Source organism: Ambystoma mexicanum, chromosome 12 (assembly GCF_040938575.1).
Source record: "Ambystoma mexicanum isolate Mex_15411 chromosome 12, UKY_AmexF1_1, whole genome shotgun sequence".
Classification (NCBI taxonomy): domain Eukaryota; kingdom Metazoa; phylum Chordata; class Amphibia; order Caudata; family Ambystomatidae; genus Ambystoma; species Ambystoma mexicanum.
Window position 1 is genome coordinate 5530058 of NC_090936.1, and position 17671 is coordinate 5547728.

A 17671-nucleotide genomic window follows, 5' to 3' on the forward strand; every position below is an offset into this window, starting at 1 on the left:
CCCCCTTGTTGTAATTGAGACCATCATCTGCAGCGGTCAACCCGATCAAACGCCGCAGATTGTTTATGGGGCCTCGATAGACCCATCAGATTGTGCGCCCCCCTTGTTCTCTCCTGAAGTTCCCTTACTATGACACCACGGATGTTAGTTGAGTGCCCCTGTCGGAAATCCATTTGGAACTGGTCTAATCTCCCTGTAGAACTTACCCAAGCCTCAAGATGACACAATAACATTCCCCCCAAAATGTTGCTTTCTACGTCCAACAGAGAGATATGCCTAGAGTTATTCGGGTCCCATTTGTTCCCCCTCATAGATCGGGAAGAAGTAAGCTGATTTCCATGTCTTGGGGGAGTTCTCGCTGTGAACCAAAGAGAGGATAATCGACCTGGAATTCACATCATTCTTTAAGACATCTTTTGTAATCACACCAGGTCCCGGACCCCAGATGGTTTCGCCCTTTAATCAATAGACTGATTGTGCCTGGATCCAGTTTGAGGGCATAAATAAATGTTTCAACTTCCGCAAGACCACTGCGTTCTCCCTGTGACTGAGGAGGGCTCAGAGAGTACAATTCCCCAAAATGTTTCACCCATGAACTCTCTGAGACTGTGTTCAGTTGACTCAGTGCCTGCGATTTGTTCAGTGAATTCACTGGGGCCAAAACGTCCTGGTGTCTTTTTTATTAAAACGTTGAGCATATGCTCTGCATCGCGCTGCATAATTGTGGCTTCATCACTTTTCAGTAGTTCTTATGTTTTTGTTTAAGGGCTCAAGCTTTGCACCTTCCCTCTACTGGATCAACGGAGCTGGTCTTTACTAACCTGAGTCCCCTTCTCGGCTCTCTCCTTCTGAGAACCAAATTCTCATTATATTTATGTGCGTGGAGGGGTTGTCCTGCCTTCTTTTCCCTCCCTCCAATCGTTTTTTGTTGTTGCATGCACTCTGCCAAGGTATACAAATAGTTTTCTACCCCAAACCAGAAGAGGTAATCTGTATGCTTAAAAGGTAATCTGTATGCTTAAAAGGTAATCTGTATGCTTAAGAGGTCATCTGTATGCTTAAAATGTAATCTGTATGCTTAAGAGGTCATCTGTATGCTTAAGAGGTAATCTGTATGCTTAAGAGGTAATCTGTATGCTTAAGAGGTCATCTGTATGCTTAAAATGTAATCTGTATGCTTAAGAGGTCATCTGTATGCTTAAGAGGTAATCTGTATGCTTAAGAGGTAATCTGTATGCCTAAAGGGTAATCTGTATGCTTAAGGGGTAATCTGTATTCTTAAGAGGTCATCTGTATGCTTAAAAGGTAATCTGTATGCTTAAGAGGTCATCTGTATGCTTAAGAGGTCATCTGTATGCTTAAGAGGTAATCTGTATGCTTTGATTTTTTCCTTGGTGTACATTTCAGCCTATTTCCCCTGTTGACCAGTATTAAATCCTTTATGGCACTACTCTGGACCCTTGCGCAGCAGATGTTAAAGGTCGGGTAGATCACGCTGTGATCACTCTAGTTATTTTGGACCACTTTTGAACTGTGTGTGCAGGCCCCAAATAGGGTGTAGTCCACAAAGACTTAGTCAAGCTCTGACCAACTGTCTCTGCTTTGCCAAGTATTTGCCAGAATTTCCTTCTGCTCGCGCGATCTTCTTTATGCCACCCATCTTTAGGTCATCACCGCACCCATTTTAACCCTGCCAGGGCCTTAGCAATCTGAAGAATGGGGTCCAGGACTACTTCAGATATATCTCCTCCTGGGAACACATCTGGGCAGGCTGCATTAAGGTCTCCCACCACCAGGACCACGCTCCTCACATTTAGGTCCCTCCAGGTCATTATACGTTCTTGAATAAGTCCACCAAAAATGTCCAGGTCAGCCACCCCCCAATGCCAATAAATATTAATCAATAGAAGCTTCGTCAGCATCTCTTTATCAATTTGACAGTGAGCATCCCGAACAGCGTATTTGGAATGGCCTTCGTTAACAAGTCGTGGCCTGCTCACTGTACTACACAGTATAGTGAGCGGGGGTTGCGGGGTACACCCCCGCAGCTGACCCGAAAAAAAAAGTAAAGTACCTTGCGGCGCCAGTTCCCGATAATGGAAGTGAAAGGGAACCGGCGTCGCAGGGACAGAGCGAGACGGAATGCAAGGTAAGTAGGGTGGTGGGGGTGTGGGTAGGGGTAGGGGTGTGGGCAAGTCGGTAATGTTCAGGGGAGAAAAGACTGAAGATTACTTAAAAAAAATAATCTTCAGTCTTTTCTCCTTCGAACATTTCCGCTTCGGTAAAACAACCCCAAATCCTTTAACCGCATGATCTTTTTATAAACAAGACATTTTTTCATAGCCTTAGAGCTTACAATATTATATAGAGGGTGATTTACATATTTGGAAACCCAAATACACCTACCACCAACTTCCAGGAGACTTCTATTCAGATACCATGTATATTTATTCAATTTATGCTTGCTTCCCAGGGTCATTATTTTGTTTTTTCCAATGTTAATCTTTAAATTGTTTAACCTCGAATAATTTGCAATGGCTAGAATGGAGCGTTGGAGACCAATAGCCATTTTATCCAATAGAATTGAGTCGTCTGCATAGCTGAGCCATTGTACGTTTATGGGACCCAACTTGGGCGGGAAGCTTCTTGCAGTTGAAATCACCTCCCCCATAGAGATTATGCAAAAGGGGTGCAAGTGTACAACCTTGTCTGACCCCGACATTCGTTTGAATGTCCGTGGTTGTCGCCCCCTAGTGATTCAAGCGAATAGTCACACTATTCTCGTAATACAGTAGAGTGATAAAAAACAGTAGAGACCTATTCATGCCCCACCCGTCGAGCTTAGCCCAAAGTTTTTGACGAGGAACCATGTCAAAAGCTCTGCAATAATCAATAAAACATATGTATGATTATTCTTTACATATTTTTGTTGCACTCAAAGAATATATTGCAGGACACTAATGTTATATGAGTATTAAAACCTTTCCAAAATCCGGATTGAAAGGGAGAAAGTTGGCCCACTTCTATAGACCATTTGGTCACCTTCTTCAATAATATACTAGCAGAATTCTTCTGGCTCGCGTCAAGCATCGCCAGAAGACGATAAATTATCGGGGTCTGCTCGTTCACCCCTTTTAAAAACCAGTATTTGAACAGCCCTCCTCCAAGAACAAGGAATGTTGCCCTCATACAAGATTTTACTGAACAATTGTTCCAATATATGAGCGGATTTAATTTGAATACGTTAGCCAATGAATCGGGTCCTGGCCCTCGTGAGTTTTTAGAAGACTTCATAATTAATGCAATATTTTCCCACCCCAAGTCCTCATTGAATTTGTGGCAGGGTATATATAGTCGCAATATGACTCATCCTAAGGTGACACATCGTAGAACATATTCCTAATTGTCGAGTGTCGATTCACCAATCGGGCATAATTCAATCATTGAGGTGTTAAGAATCTTCCAACCATTCCCCAAATGTGTTTTGTCATCCCCTTTTCTAATGAGCTTATAAAGTGCAAGCCAGGTTGCCAATTTAAGTGACGATTTGTGATTTCTGACCCAATTGTTATACCTCGTAGTCATAGTACCCTTAAACTGCTTTTTTTCTGATACAATGTGTCAGATATTCTTATCAATAGCTCCATGGAGCTTATGCAGAGTACTTTTTGCGGCTTGAATCTTAGGATAAAACATGTTTTCATGCTGCTTCAAAGGCTTTGACGACTTGGGAAATATCTGGACTTGTGAACTGAGCCAGGTCCCAGTTGTTATTCCCAAGCCAGTTAAACGTGGATGCCTTGTAGATCAATCATATTCTGGGCCATAGCAGCTTCTCCCAAACTAATGGGGGGTGCTGGGTTTCACGTTAGAGAAGTAAAAGCAGATAATAGGTTGAGTCGTACCTGCTCCCCATCTACAGAGGAAAAGAGGCTGGAGGGCTCCTTAAGTAGGGAAAAAGAGCAGCAACAAGGAAGAAACCAGATGGGCAGGGATTGCTAAGTGGGGAAAAAGAGCGCCAACCAGGAAGGCACCAGGTGGGTGGGGCTTAGGCCAGGTGACCTAGATCCACTTGCACCTGCTCCCACTCTGCAAAGGAAAAGAGGCTGTAGGGCTCCTTAAGTAGGGAAAAACAGCGCAACCAGGAAGGCACCAGGCACCAGGTGGGCTTGCTAAAAATGTGAAAGGGGCTTATTGTATGACATGGCTACAATTCTTTCACATCACTTGTGATACATGTAAGAATGGTTGTAGACCCTGAAGGGTCATTACATCATGTACATGTAAACACGTTTGCATCCCTCTGAAAAAACCTCTTATCGAACTTTCAACTGTCAATCATCAGCAAGACCTTAGAAGCCACCAACCGCAGTGACATCTCCACCTCACCATCTGAACTCTGACCCCTGAGATTTTCAACTGCATTGAAGACTCTCTCATGCCCGACCTTAGTATGCATCAACAATCGCCAAACATGTAAGAGTCACCCAACTCTGAAGAAATGTTGTGTCCAGCCCCGAAACACACATCAATTTTCAACCTACCTCCAATCCTTCTTGCATTGGAGTAATCTTGGATAGAATCACTCGAATAGACCGTCATAGGTTGCAGAAAGCCACTTCTCGCCCCACAATCAGGCTTCTGCCCAAAGCAAAAAACGGAACACTGATACGAGCCATACAATTTTCCCATAAGCGCGTATAAAACGTTGGCCTGGGGAATCAGCTCAGCACTCCCCTGGCTCAACTCTTTCGCTTTCTGCCAGTCACCAGCAGGCTAGCATTAGTGGTTTCCTCTCTCACACTGGCTACAAAGTTTAGTATTCTTCCAGCTTCTTTAAGGAGATTTACTAGTACTACTTTAAGGGTTACGTACAGTATCTGAAAGCCCTACTTCCTGAAACACCACTAAAATAAACAAGCTCAATTACAACCTCCCTGGACGAACTAAGGAGCAATGTCAGTGCCACCGTTAATGAGAAGGGGACATAACAGAAAGACCCACAACTGCCCACTCGAGATATATAAGGGAAACAGTTGAAATTCTTCTGCTAGGTACCATACAGCTGCCCACTCTACGTACCCAAGAAGAAGAGCTGGGATTCTTCTGCCAGGCAACATGCAACTGTCCTCTCTACGTACCCCAAGAAAAGCTGGAATTCTTCTGCCAGGCAACACGCAACTGTCCTCTCTATGTACCCCAAGAAAAGCTGGAATTCTTCTGCCAGGCAACACGCAACTGTCCGCTCAACGTATCCAAAGAAAAGCTGGAATTCTTCTGCCAGGCAACACGCAACTGTCCACTCTACGTATCCAAGGGACAGAAGCTGGAATTCTTCTGCCAGGCACCACACAACTGCCACTCTTTTATCAAAGGTTAAAAAGCTGGACAAGTTCTCCTAGTAATCCCAAAAGTGCTCACTCTACGGGTCAAAGGGAAACAAGCTGAAAATCTTGTCCTGCTCTATCTTACAAATGGTCAAATACAGAAGTACCCCCACAAGCCGAAGCCAAATCTACCCTTAACCCTAGCTATATTGTTTACACAAACCTGACCCGAATCTTGAAACCACTTCCCTCATCAAGACCATCATCACGTTTCTGAGAGTTAAAGTCCATGCCTCTTTCATCAGATTGGAACAGCAGCAGCATCATTACATGAGCTTCGCCCAATGTGATCCTCAACAGTTCAGTGCCTCATTCTTCTTTACAAGTCCTTCAGTGATCATCTCCAGAAGGGTCTGTGATTTTTCTATGTACCTGTCATGCAGTTTGGATGCTTTTCGGCAACTCACTTGCCTTATAGTAGGTGTGCCACACAATCCATCACACCATTCACTCCTACAGTGACTGCAGGGGGAGCACATTGTGCACCAAGGATGTTGGCACATGTGCTGAGATAAGAATGCAACAACGTCCTTCAGCTCCTTTTAATAAGAATTGATAACTTCATCACTCGTCCTGCACCAGCTACAGTTGAGCTTCCTATTGGTTCCAACCAAGCAGTCACAGTCTTGCCTTGTTATTTCTGGAGGTGCTTGGAAAAGTCAGAGTCTTAGTACAGTATTAGTATTTTTAACTTATTGCATTCAGCTACTAACAGGCGTTCGTGTCTGAACACCAAAAGATTAGGATACTTTTCTTGAGTCCTATAAGGAAATCTCTGAAGAACTAGCGCCCTTAAAGAAAAAACATTGCTATGATAGACCTAAGTGCAATAATTGGTTCAATGCAGATCTTCAAGAGCTTAAAGCGAAGAAAATAAAATATTTTTATACCTGGAGAAGGAACTTGGACATAACAAACTTGGAAACATATAAAAAAAGTGTTTAGGATTTAGAAAACAGCAAACTTGCTAGCCAAAAAAAGAATCGCTTAATGTCAGAATTGTAAATTCGAACTCAGATAGTAAGGAACTATTTAAAATGTTAAGAGAGCAAGAATATCCTAGCGGACCAAGCATGGAACCACTGGTGAAAGGCGAAGCGTGGTGGTCTATCCAGGATGCCATGATGGGCAAGCTAGAGAAAAGTGAAAAAGATAGAGGAAACAAAATTCATGAATAAGCAACCACAGCAAGATTACAGCGAGATTCTAGTTAAATCTGGCGCTCAACAGGCTTTCAACTTTTCTCCTGTCTCAGAAGCAGAGTTGTCTAGGGTCATTATACAGTTAAAAACCACTAGATGCAAGGGGGATCCCTGCTCCTCTTTGATCATCAAAGAGAGTTCATCTATCTTAATTCCGGCCCTCACTAAATTTGTGAACACGTTGTTTGCGGAAAATCATGTTCCAGTAGGTTTAAAGCAAGCATGGATCACCCCCCTTCTAAAGAAGCCAGACCTCTGTCCCCTGACACCGTCAAACTATAGACCAATTATGAATACACCTTTTCTCTTAAAGATATTGGATAGGGTGGTTTATAATCAGATCTCTACTCATCTCAACAACTCTCTGATTTTGCACAAGCATCAATCGGGCTTCAGACAAAACCACGCGACCGAGGCGGCTCTCCAAGAGTTGAAATCCAAGTTGTTGCAATCTATGGATATTGGCCAAGCCTCTCGTCTCATGAACTTGGACCTTTCCGCGGCCTTTGACCTGGTGAATCATTCCATCTTGATCACTAGGTTAAAGGGCGTCACCTCATTCTCAGATCAGGGTGCACAATGGATCGTATCATTCTTGAGTGAAAGACCGTGTAGAGTTGCCAGTGCAGAGGCTGAGGCTAAACCCATTTCTTTAGCTTATGGAATGCCTCAGGGTGCATTTGTCTCCTCATCTCTTTATAACATCTTTGTGGTGCTTTTTTTTAACCTACTAGAGCATAATGCCATTTTATTTGTTAACTCAATGTGTCATCCCAATAACAGGGTCACATAGCACAGACGAAAGTAATATTAACAAGGCCTATGATATCATCCAAACTTGGATGATTCAGAACAGCCTAGCTCTTAACAATGAAAAAACAGAACTCATGGTGATGGGAACAGACAATAAGCTGGAGTAAGTTAGGTGCTTTGTTCAATTATTTTACCATCGCAAACTGCAAGATTGAGGTAAAAAAGAAAGTTAAAACCTTAGGTATAATTTTAGATCAGAGCTTGAATATGAAATCACAGGTGAGCAATGTAGTATCTACATCAACATAAAGTTGCTTGCTCACCTCTCGCTGTTCATTTCAGAAAATAATGTTGAGACGATAGCTAGAGTTGGTTCAAAGATCGACTACTGCTGTAGTCTTCTCATCGGCGTTTCACAATCAGAGAATAACCATTTGCAGGTCATCAGAACAGCGCAGTCAGGGTGGTGAAGGGCGTCAAGTTGAGAGACGATTTGTCTGGGGCCAAGCAGAGTCAATTCAGATTGCTCTTTATCACACACAAATGTTGCATGGGGCGCATGCCATCGTACCTGATGTGAGTGCATATTGGAGAAACAGAGTCTGAGGTCTCTCCGATCCAAGAACACCAACCAATTGAGAACACCCCGCTGCAAAACCAGCAAAGCCCTAAAGGGAGCATTTATATAGCGTGGAACTCTCTTCCACCGGACCTAAGAGAGGTCAAGTCTACTAACATTAAAAAGAAATTAAAAACACTTTTATTCTGTTCGCTCCACTGCCAGTCGCATGTTAGTGCCTGCTTTATACGTTGAGTGTGGATATTATCATCCACTCTTGTCTATGTTGATGTTTTTGCCTCGTTTTTTGTGCGCCCATAAGCTTTCGGGTACCTGGTGCGTGGTACAAATGTAAAGAAAAGGACCATAGATACAGAATAAGTTACCAATGGAAACATCATTAAAATGAAACTTGATGTACAGCTCTTGCATCCTGATAGATCTCTCTTTAATTAGCCAACGTTAGGATCTGTAGTGTGTCCCTACTCCGGCACACCAGAAAAGTGTGACAATTAACACATTGGTGGTGCCAGTGCTGGTCATTCTGCCTGACTTTCCGGGATGTGGCAAACCATGTTCCTCTGGATCTCAGACCCGGGAAATCCATTTGCAACCTTCAAGTGTTGTAGAGCCTTAGATCTGCTTTAAGTGTTCCTGAACACGTGATTCAAACCCACACTGTTAGGCCCAGGGTTGAGACACCCACAAGACCACTTGAACATCTGGCCAGGATGCCTCTGAAATTGCTTGTTAATTACTACTACTTCAAAATCTTATTTGGGGCCCTCAGTGCACACATCTCCCCTCCACAGGATGCCCCTCGAAGCCCAGTCTCTACTTCTCCATCTCAACACTAACATGAATGAAACTGCACATATTGTAGGTAATACTTGCTTACCGTCCTGCTCTTCTTCTACATAGTTTTCAAATTCGTTCCTCTGTTCCTCATGATACTCCCTCCTTTGTTCGTCGGCTGACAGCCTCTGCCGGTTCTCCGCTTCAATAAAAAATGTTCATTGGGTTAGCAGCTTCATCACTTCTTCTGGCATCCAGAAGGCGACTGGACATCAGTTCACCAAGCATTTCAAAATCTTTATACATGCATGAATTCTTTCAGAGTAAAAAAACTGGCTGCGTCAAACATCCTCTGTGCTAAGTAACAAGTGTGATGTTTACATTCACGCGACATGACCAGAAGCACAGGGGGGAAAACAACTTACACCAAACATTCAAAGCATACCTATTAGGCGTCATTATTGAAATTATATGAACGTGGAATGTTTCTAGAAAGATGCAGATTTATCAGTTTTATTAAAAGTAGCAGCAAAAAGTACAATTCTTTGTGATACAAAGCTAGGGAACCAACTATATTTATTGGTACTACTACAAGTAACGACAAATGAAAAAGATTATGTAATACTATGCAACCACTGGATTTGCACCTCCTGGCATGTTTCTAAGGGCAATTTGTGAATTCCTCACCAGTTACCTCAACCACCTTTTTTGTTTGACTCTTGGTGGTGATATAACCAACATACATTTATATTGTATGTGTATAATGTTGGGATGGAAGAGGTGTGGGTATTGGGGGGGGCACCCAAACCCAGTCCTGACTTACCTTACGGTATATAGTTACTTGCCGAACCAACGTCACTGCCAGCAACAGAGAAAAATGGGTAGCTTTGCTATGCGCATAAATTATAAGTTACTCACCGTAGTGACTAAAGTACTCTTAGTCCATAGTCTCCTTTCCTCCATACTTCATGGGTGCCCCTTCCAAGGGACGGGAGACGGAACCTTTTTCACCAGAAAAAAACTTCTTCCCCTTTAAATTTAGAGGCACGCAGGGGTGCGGCCCAAGGAGCATGCGCTGCCCTGACTGCGCCCTCCGGCGCCACCCCTCAGTCCCCATTGACGCATCGACAATAGCATTGCCTAATGACACCAGTATTATTAGGGGGGACGTTGGAGGGACGTATGGAGGAAAGGGGACTATGGACTAAGAGTACGTTAGTCACTACAGTGTGTAACTTATAATTATTCTTACGTCCCATCCCCTTTCCTCCATACTGCATGGGTGATTACAACTGAATGTAGCCCCAGGGTGGAGAAGAGCCCCTTCTTAAGCAAATAGGTTCCTGAGAACCTCCTGTCCGAAAGCCGCATCAGATCAAGAGCCGGCATCCAAACAGTAATGCTTGGAGAAAACTGAGGGAGAGGCCCAAGTCCTGTTTATGACTTGCGAAGGGACATGGCGCTGGAATGCAATGGCCGTTGCCTTGGCCCTGACCGCGTGGGCATGCATGTTGGCCGGGAATGGCCTGTGCTAGCCCTCATACGCTTCTTTGATGGCCGAGACCATCCAGCGGGATATGGAAGTCTTAGAGGCCTGATAGCCTGGGCTTGAGCCCCCGAAAGTGACAAACAGGGCGTCCGATTTACAGAAGCCCTTAGTCCTGTCCAAGAAGAATTTCAGGGCACGCCCGACATCCAGGCAGTGCAGCACTCTCTGTGCATCATCCTTAGGATCGGGAAAAAATGTAGGAAGGACTAGTTCCTCGTTCCAGTGGAAAGCTGACAGCACGTTGGGCAGAAATGCTGGGTGTGTCCGCAGGACTTCTTTGTCCTTGTGAAAGGTAGTATATGGTTCCAGGGCGACCAGCGCCCGGATTTCACTGACTCTACGCGCGGAGGTGAGGCCGACTAGTAAGTGCGTCTTGATGGTCACAAGCCTGATGTCCACGGACACCATTAGCCCGAACGGTTTGTGCGCCAGGGCACCGAAGACTATGTTAAGGTCCCATACCAGGTGCAGTCTCTTGACGGGCGGGTAGAGCCTTGCACGTCCCGTCAGATGTTTCTTGATGATAGGATTGGAAGAGGAGAAGATGCCCTCCTCCGAATTCCTGTAAGCTCCAATGGCTGCGAGGCAAGTACGGCAAGTGTCAACCTGCACGCCAAAGTGGGTGAGGTGCGCCGAGAAGGAGAGCACGTCGTCCAAAGTGCACGCTGGGGATTGATTTTTTTGGAGTCTGCCCAGTGGCAGAACCTGGTCCATTTGCTTTTGTACTGGGCCCTTGTAGACTTGCTCCTAGCGCCCTGTATGATCTCCAGATTAGCCTGTGAGAGGCTAAGGTGCCGCAGCGTTACCTGCTCAGGTGCCACGCTGTGAGGGCTAGTTTCTGTGGCGCACGGTAGATGACTCTGCCCCCCTGTTGTGCCAGAAGATGTGCTGGGCCCGTTCGGAGGTGTATCGGGGCATCTCCGAGAGGCTGAGCATCTCCGAAAACCATGGCCTGGCCGGCCACCAGGGAGCTATTAGAATGATGTGGAGTTGGTGAGACTCCTTGAATTTGAAAATTACTCTGTGAATCAGCGGCGTGGTTAGAAGGGCATAGGCCTTCACGTGGTTCCACTGGAGGTGAAATGCATCGCTCAGGAAGCCGGGGACCTGTCCCTGCCAGGAGGCAAACTGAGGGCACTTCTTGTTGTGCCAGGTAGTAAAGAGATCCACGTGGGGATAACCCCACCTGTTGAAGATCTCCTGAATAACAATTGTTTAGCTGCCACTCGTAATTGTCTGCTCCCAGCCTGCTGAACCTGTCCGCTTCCAGGTTGGACTCCCCCGGGAGGTGGACTGCTGTGTGGTAGATGTCATTTTTCAGGGCCGTCATTTTCCAGGGCCCACTCCCACATGCTGATTGCCAGTCTGCACAGAGGAGGGGATCTGGTGCCTCCCTGCTTGTTGACATAGTACACGCTGGTCAAGTTGTCTGTCTAGATGAGGACAACCCTGCCCCTGAGAAGTGGTAGGAATGCCGTGAGCCAGATGGCGTTCAGGACTATCCAATTGATGTGGTATTCCTGCTCCTGTCGAGTCCAGGTGCTGTGTACCGAGAGATCATACAGGGTGGCTGCCCAGCCCTCGAGCAAGGAATCTGTGGTGATGGTGGCCTGCGGAGTGGGCGGCTGGAAGGGCTTGCCTATCCGTAGGTTGCAGTCTCTGGACCACCAAGTTAGGTCCTGGTGGAGAGATGGATGAACGTTGATCATCTTGGATTGAGAGCCCCGCTCCTGGTTCCATGAGGCCGTGAAGTGCAGCTGAATCCTCCTCATCCTTAGTCTTGTGTGTGGGACGGCTAATAGGACCGCTACCAGTAGACCCAGGAGATGTTGGTACCGCCATGCCGAGGTCACTTCTCTGCTGAAGAAGTGGTCGGTGGTCCTCTTGATGGCCAAGATTTTATCCTCTGACGGAAATACCTTCTCGGAGCACGTGTCCCAAATGAGGCCCAAGAATGTCAGAGTCTGCGTAGGGTGCAGCTGTGACTACTTGAAATTGAGCGAGAAGCCCAGAATGTGCAGCGTGTTCATAAGGGCATGGGAAGAGAGGTGAACCGCTTCCAGAGATGTAGCTCTGACGAGCCAGTCGTCGAGGTATGGGTAGATGTGGAGGCCCTGCACTCTGAGGAGGGCTGTCACTGCATTCATGAGCCTGGGGGCTGAGTTGAGGCCAAAGGGAAGGACCTTGTATTGAAAATGGTAGCCCATGACCCTGAACCATAGGAAAGAATGATGGGGCTGCCAAATCGGGATGTGTAGGTACACGTCCGTCAGATACAAGGAGCACATCCAGTCTCCCTTGTCCAATGCCTGTGCTATAAAAGCTGGCGTAACCATCTTGAATTTTTGCAGGGATAAGGAGAGGTTGAGGGTGGAAAGGTCCAGCATAACTCTCAGGCCCGCCTCGTTCTTCTTCTGAATGGCGAAAATCCTGGAGTAAAAGCCAAAGCCTCGCTGGGAGGCTGGGACTTCCTCCACTGCCTGGCTCTCTACGAGCGACCAGATCTCTGGCAAAAGAGTTGATGTCCCAACCTGTGGGAGTGGAGGGGAGGATGGAGGAAAGGCTGGGGTAGGGAGGCGGCACCCCGTGGTTACTACAGAGAGGATCCAGGGGTCAGCAAAATTCTGGCACCAGAAACCAGAAATGTGCATTGGGAGCAAGCCTGCCCCCCACCGGAGACAGGTGGACCCGAAGGGGCGTGTCATGCCTTCTTTCCCTTAGAGGCTGTCATGGAGGAGAGGGACTGGAAAAAGCCTTTCCCCCACCATTTTTGTTGCTTACGCCGGTTCTGAGACAGCAAGCAGAACCCTCTGTACGTACGACCCCTATCTGAGCCCTGCTGAGATTGGGTGTACAATTTGGCCATGGTCTTCGTAAGGATGGATAAAAACTTGGCTGTTTGTGAGTTGTTTTTCTTTTTATCCAGCTCTTCGTCCGTGGAGGAGTGGAAGAGGTCCCCCCCTTGAACTGTAGATCTAGTATGCGTTCCTGGACGTCCGGGTTGAATTTTGTTGCCCGGAGCCAGGCTGTCCTTCTCATGTCCGTGGCGATACAGTTGGCACGGCCAGAGGTGTCAATATGGGCCACGGTGGATTCCATGAGGTCATGTGCTGCCAGCTTGGCCTCGGCTAGCCCCGCCTTAAAGCATGATTGGCTCTGGGTGGGGAGTTCTGGGAGGAAGTCCGCAATTTCCCGCCATAATCTTTGGTTGGCGGCAGCCAGCATGGCATCTGCGTTGGACTGACGCAGATGTAAGGAAGCATTGGAATAGAGTTTCTTGCCGTACGCCTCCAAGATCTTCTTCTCCTTGCCTAGCAGCGCCGCAGAGAAGGAGGCTGAGGACGACTGAGGCTTGGAGTATAGTGATGCTGCAGCGATCACCGAGGAGTGTGGTCGAGGATGGGCCGAAAGCAAGAGTGTATCCCCTTCCATCTGCCTGTACTTGGTATCCAGGTGTCAATTGACCGGCTGGGCTGAGTGGGGTTTGAGCCAGCCCTTCTTGGCCAGGGAGACTACATCGGTCTGCATAGGAATCCCCGATATGGCAGAGGGGTGTCGTGTGAGGACTTCGGCCAGAACCCCCTCTGCCGGCTACTTGACCTCGGATCGGAGTAGGCCCAGAAACTCCGCCAGGCCAGCAAGACGTTAGTGGAAGGCCCTGGCTGAGGATGGCGTGTCCGGATCCTCCTCCTCATCTGTATCCTGTGGATCGGGGGGATCCTGTGAAGGAGGAAGAGTAGTTGGTGCCGAGGCTGGGGTACAGGGACCGTGGCCGGAGGCTGAGGAGATGGCGGAGGCTGAGGAGTCGGCTGGGGAGCCGGAGGAGGCGGCTGCGTCGGGGCCTGGGGCGCTGACGGAGGCATCTGTGGTGCTGATACCATTGAGGGAAGGACTTCCCTGATGGCATCTTTGAGGATAACACCCATCCGAGGTGACTTCATGAGGCCGAGAAACCTCTCGAAGAAACCCTCTTCAATAACTGAGGAGGTGGCAGGGGGTGCTGATGGGGTAGCGGGAGGCTGCTGGAGCTGCTGCGTACTCTGCCCATACGGATGCAAAGGAAAGCTGCCCTGCGCAAATGAGGGGTAGACTGTAGGCCACGTACCTGGTTGAGGCCCACCTTGACACTCGTTCTTCACCAAATTCCTGGAGTGGCGTAGGACAGGTAACTCTTTCTGGCGTGGCGGCCATTTTGTCGAGCTGCCTGCCACATGCCTGCGACGTGTTGCTTGGCCCACTGGGCCCGGCCTCCTCCAAAACTCTTGCGTGTGGATCACAAGGCCTACCCTGCTCCTCGGCATAGGCCCGGTAGGTGTGACACCCTCGACCCGGAGGTCGATGGAGCTGCGTTTAGGCGCCCCCTCAGACGTACTGCCCCTCAGCCATGGTGCCGGTACAAGGGCGGAGCCCCTCAGGTGAAGACCCAGTAAAAGAACCTTTCTGTCCCTCACCACTGTCATCGGGAGGATCCGAGGATCCCTTGGCCCGGAGGCCGGTAGCTGCGGCAGCCTCGGTGCACCTACTGGTAAAGGACCTGACCGGTCCCTCCCGCACAGGAGAGTCCCTGGGAAGGAGTCTCCCTTGCGGGGTGCGATGGAGAATATCAGCCCTATCTTGGGCCTTGTTTGATGCTTCACAAAGTTCTTGAGGTCCTCTGGAAGCTACTTCTGGAAGAACTCCCTCCACCTGGCTAGTCTGTTCTTCAGCGCTTTCGAGAACAGCGAGTCACACGCTGAACAAGATTGCCAACCGTGGTCTGGGCCAAGGCAATGTAGGCAGAGGGCATGGGGGTCAGAAGTTGGGAAGAGCCTGTTTCAGGATGGACGCTGTATAAGTCGGCATGCGCCTGAATGATAAAAAGACAAAAAAGAAAACAAAGAGAAGAAGTATCCGCGTGTGGAATTACATGGCCAAAGCCAAACCCAGGAGCGCTGGTGAATTTGTCCCGTTCCCGTCGATGCGGAAAAGGGGACTGAGGTGTGGCGCCGGAGGGCAGAGTCAGGGCAATGCATGCTCCCTGGGCCGCACCCCACGTGCCTCTAAATTTTAAGGGGAAAAAGGTTCCGTCTGCCGTCCCTTGGAAGGGAAGCCCATGCAGTATGGAGGAAAGGGGATGGGACGTAAGAGTACGACCATCCTTGTAAGATTTTAAAAAAAACATTTGGCACAAGTGTGGTGCCCAAGTTGAATTCCTTAAAATAACAAATGTTCCGATTAGCATGCTTCCAACGGATTAATCCATGATATCTATTTCCTAGCGTCAACTGCTGTGTGGAAACTTTTTCCGCAGCTGGGGGACACAGCACGACTCCGCTTGATGCTTCTACGTGCCCGTGCCATACATGTCGGGGCTAGTATATATAGAAGGGCTGCGCCCCGTGACCTCAGTTGCACCCTTTTGATGCTGATGGACTGCAGAGCTAAGGTGTATTAGCTACCCGAAGAGGGGCAGGTAGGGAGGGTAATGAGAACATTACTGAGTCATAAGTAATTTGTTTTTTTAATGGACTCCTTCCTCCCATGGATTCCTCATATATGATAGGACACCACCGCCAAAACTAACATCCTGACCAGACATAGAATCCAAGTAGTAATGCTTAGCAAACATGTGCAAGTAAACCCATGTAGCCGCTTGGAAAATATCCAGAACAGTACTCCATGTTGCGGAGATGGTGGCCAACGCGCTGGTGGAGTGAGTTTTTTCTGGCCACATCGTAGCATTCCAAGATACAGAGAATGATCCATGGAGACGGGGTCTGTTTGGTAACGGCCCGCCAGCACAGGCAACCGCGTAATAAATGAAAAGTTGATCATCAGTCCTGTTGGATGAGGTGGAGGAAAGAAGACTGGTAGATGGATCTTTTGAGAGAGGAAGGAAGGAAGAAAGGAAGAATGAGGAGGAGGAAAGAAGACTGGTAGATGGATATTTTGACAGAGGAAGGAAGGAAGTAAGGAAGAATGAGGAGGAGGAAAGAAGACTGGTAGATGGATCTTTTGGGAGAGGAAGAAAGGAAGGAAGAATGAGGCGGAGGAAAGAAGAATGGTAGATGGATCTTTTGAGAGATGAAGGAAGGAAGGAAGGAAGAAAGGAAGGAAGGATGAGGTGGAGAAAAGAAGACTGGTAGATGGATCTTTTGAGAGAGGGGAAGGAAGGAAGGAAGGAAGGAAGGAAGGAAGGAAGGAAGGAAGGAAGGAAGGAAGGAAGGAAGGAAGGAAGGAAGGAAGGAAGGAAGGAAGGAAGGAAGGAAGGAAGGAAGGAAGGAAGGAGAAAAGAAGACTGGTAGATGGATATTTTGAGAGAGAGGAAGGAAGGAAGGAAGGAAGGAAGGAAGGAAGGAAGGAAGGAAGGAAGGAAGGAAGGAAGGAAGGAAGGAAGGAAGGAAGGAAGGAAGGAAGGAAGGAAGGAAGGAGGGAAGGAAGGAGGGAAGGAAGGATGAGATGGAGTAAAGAAGACTGGTAGATGGATCTTTTGAGAGAGGGAGGAAGGAAGAAGGGAACGAGGGATGAGGTGGAGGAAAGAAGACTGGTAGATGGATCTTTTGAGAGAGAGGAAGGAAGGAAGGAAGGAAGGAAGGAAGGAAGGAAGGAAGGAAGGAAGGAAGGAAGGAAGGAAGGAAGAGGTGGAGGAAAGAAGACTGGTAGATGGATCTTTTGAGAGAGGAAGGAAGGAAGAAGTGAAGGAAGGATGAGGCAAAGGAAAGAAGACTGGTAGATGGATCTTTTGAGAGGAACGAAGGAAGGAAGGAAGGAAGGAAGGAAGGAAGGAAGGAAGGAAGGAAGGAAGGAAGGAAGGAAGGAAGGAGTGGAGTAAAGAAGACTGGTAGATGGATCTTTTGAGAGAGGGAGGAAGGAAGAAGGGAAGGAAGGAAGAGGTGGAGTAAAGAAGACTGGTAGATGGATCTTTTGAGAGAGGGAGGAAGGAAGAAGGGAAGGAAGGAAGGAAGGAAGGAAGGAAGGAAGGAAGGAAGGAAGGAAGGAAGGAAGGAAGGAAGGAAGGAAGGAAGGAAGGAAGGAAGGAAGGAAGGAAGGAAGGAAGGAAGGAAGGAAGGAAGGAAGGAAGGAAGGAAGGAAGGAAGGAAGGAAGGAAGGAAGGAAGGAAGGAAGGAAGGAAGGAAGGAAGGAAGGAAGGAAGGAAGGAAGGAAGGAAGGAAGGAAGGAAGGAAGGAAGGAAGGAAGGAAGGAAGGAAGGAAGGAAGGAAGGAAGGAAGGATCGATCTAACTCTCAATGTCGTCTTCTCCTTGGAGAAAACCAAGTAGGGAAGATTGACAGGGAGCCTGGAGCTCACTCACCGTCTAGCGGAAGTGATGGCAACCAGGAAAATCACCTTAAGGGTGACCAGTCTTAAAGGACAAGAGTGAAGGGGCTTGAAAGGAGTGCCCATTAGAAATGTCAACACTAAATTTATATCCCACGCACCAACAAAAA

The 17671-nt window shown here is 47.6% G+C and overlaps 1 protein-coding gene across 1 annotated transcript in view; it reads right to left on the reverse strand.

Moving 5' to 3' along the window:
• Positions 1-17671, reverse strand: part of UCMA (upper zone of growth plate and cartilage matrix associated) — a 105413-nt gene that overhangs the window by 50959 nt on the left and 36783 nt on the right. The window contains exon 4 of the mRNA XM_069627797.1: positions 8800-8898. Within this exon, the coding sequence (XP_069483898.1) occupies positions 8800-8898 (99 nt within the window). The remainder of the gene's footprint in view (positions 1-8799; positions 8899-17671) is intronic.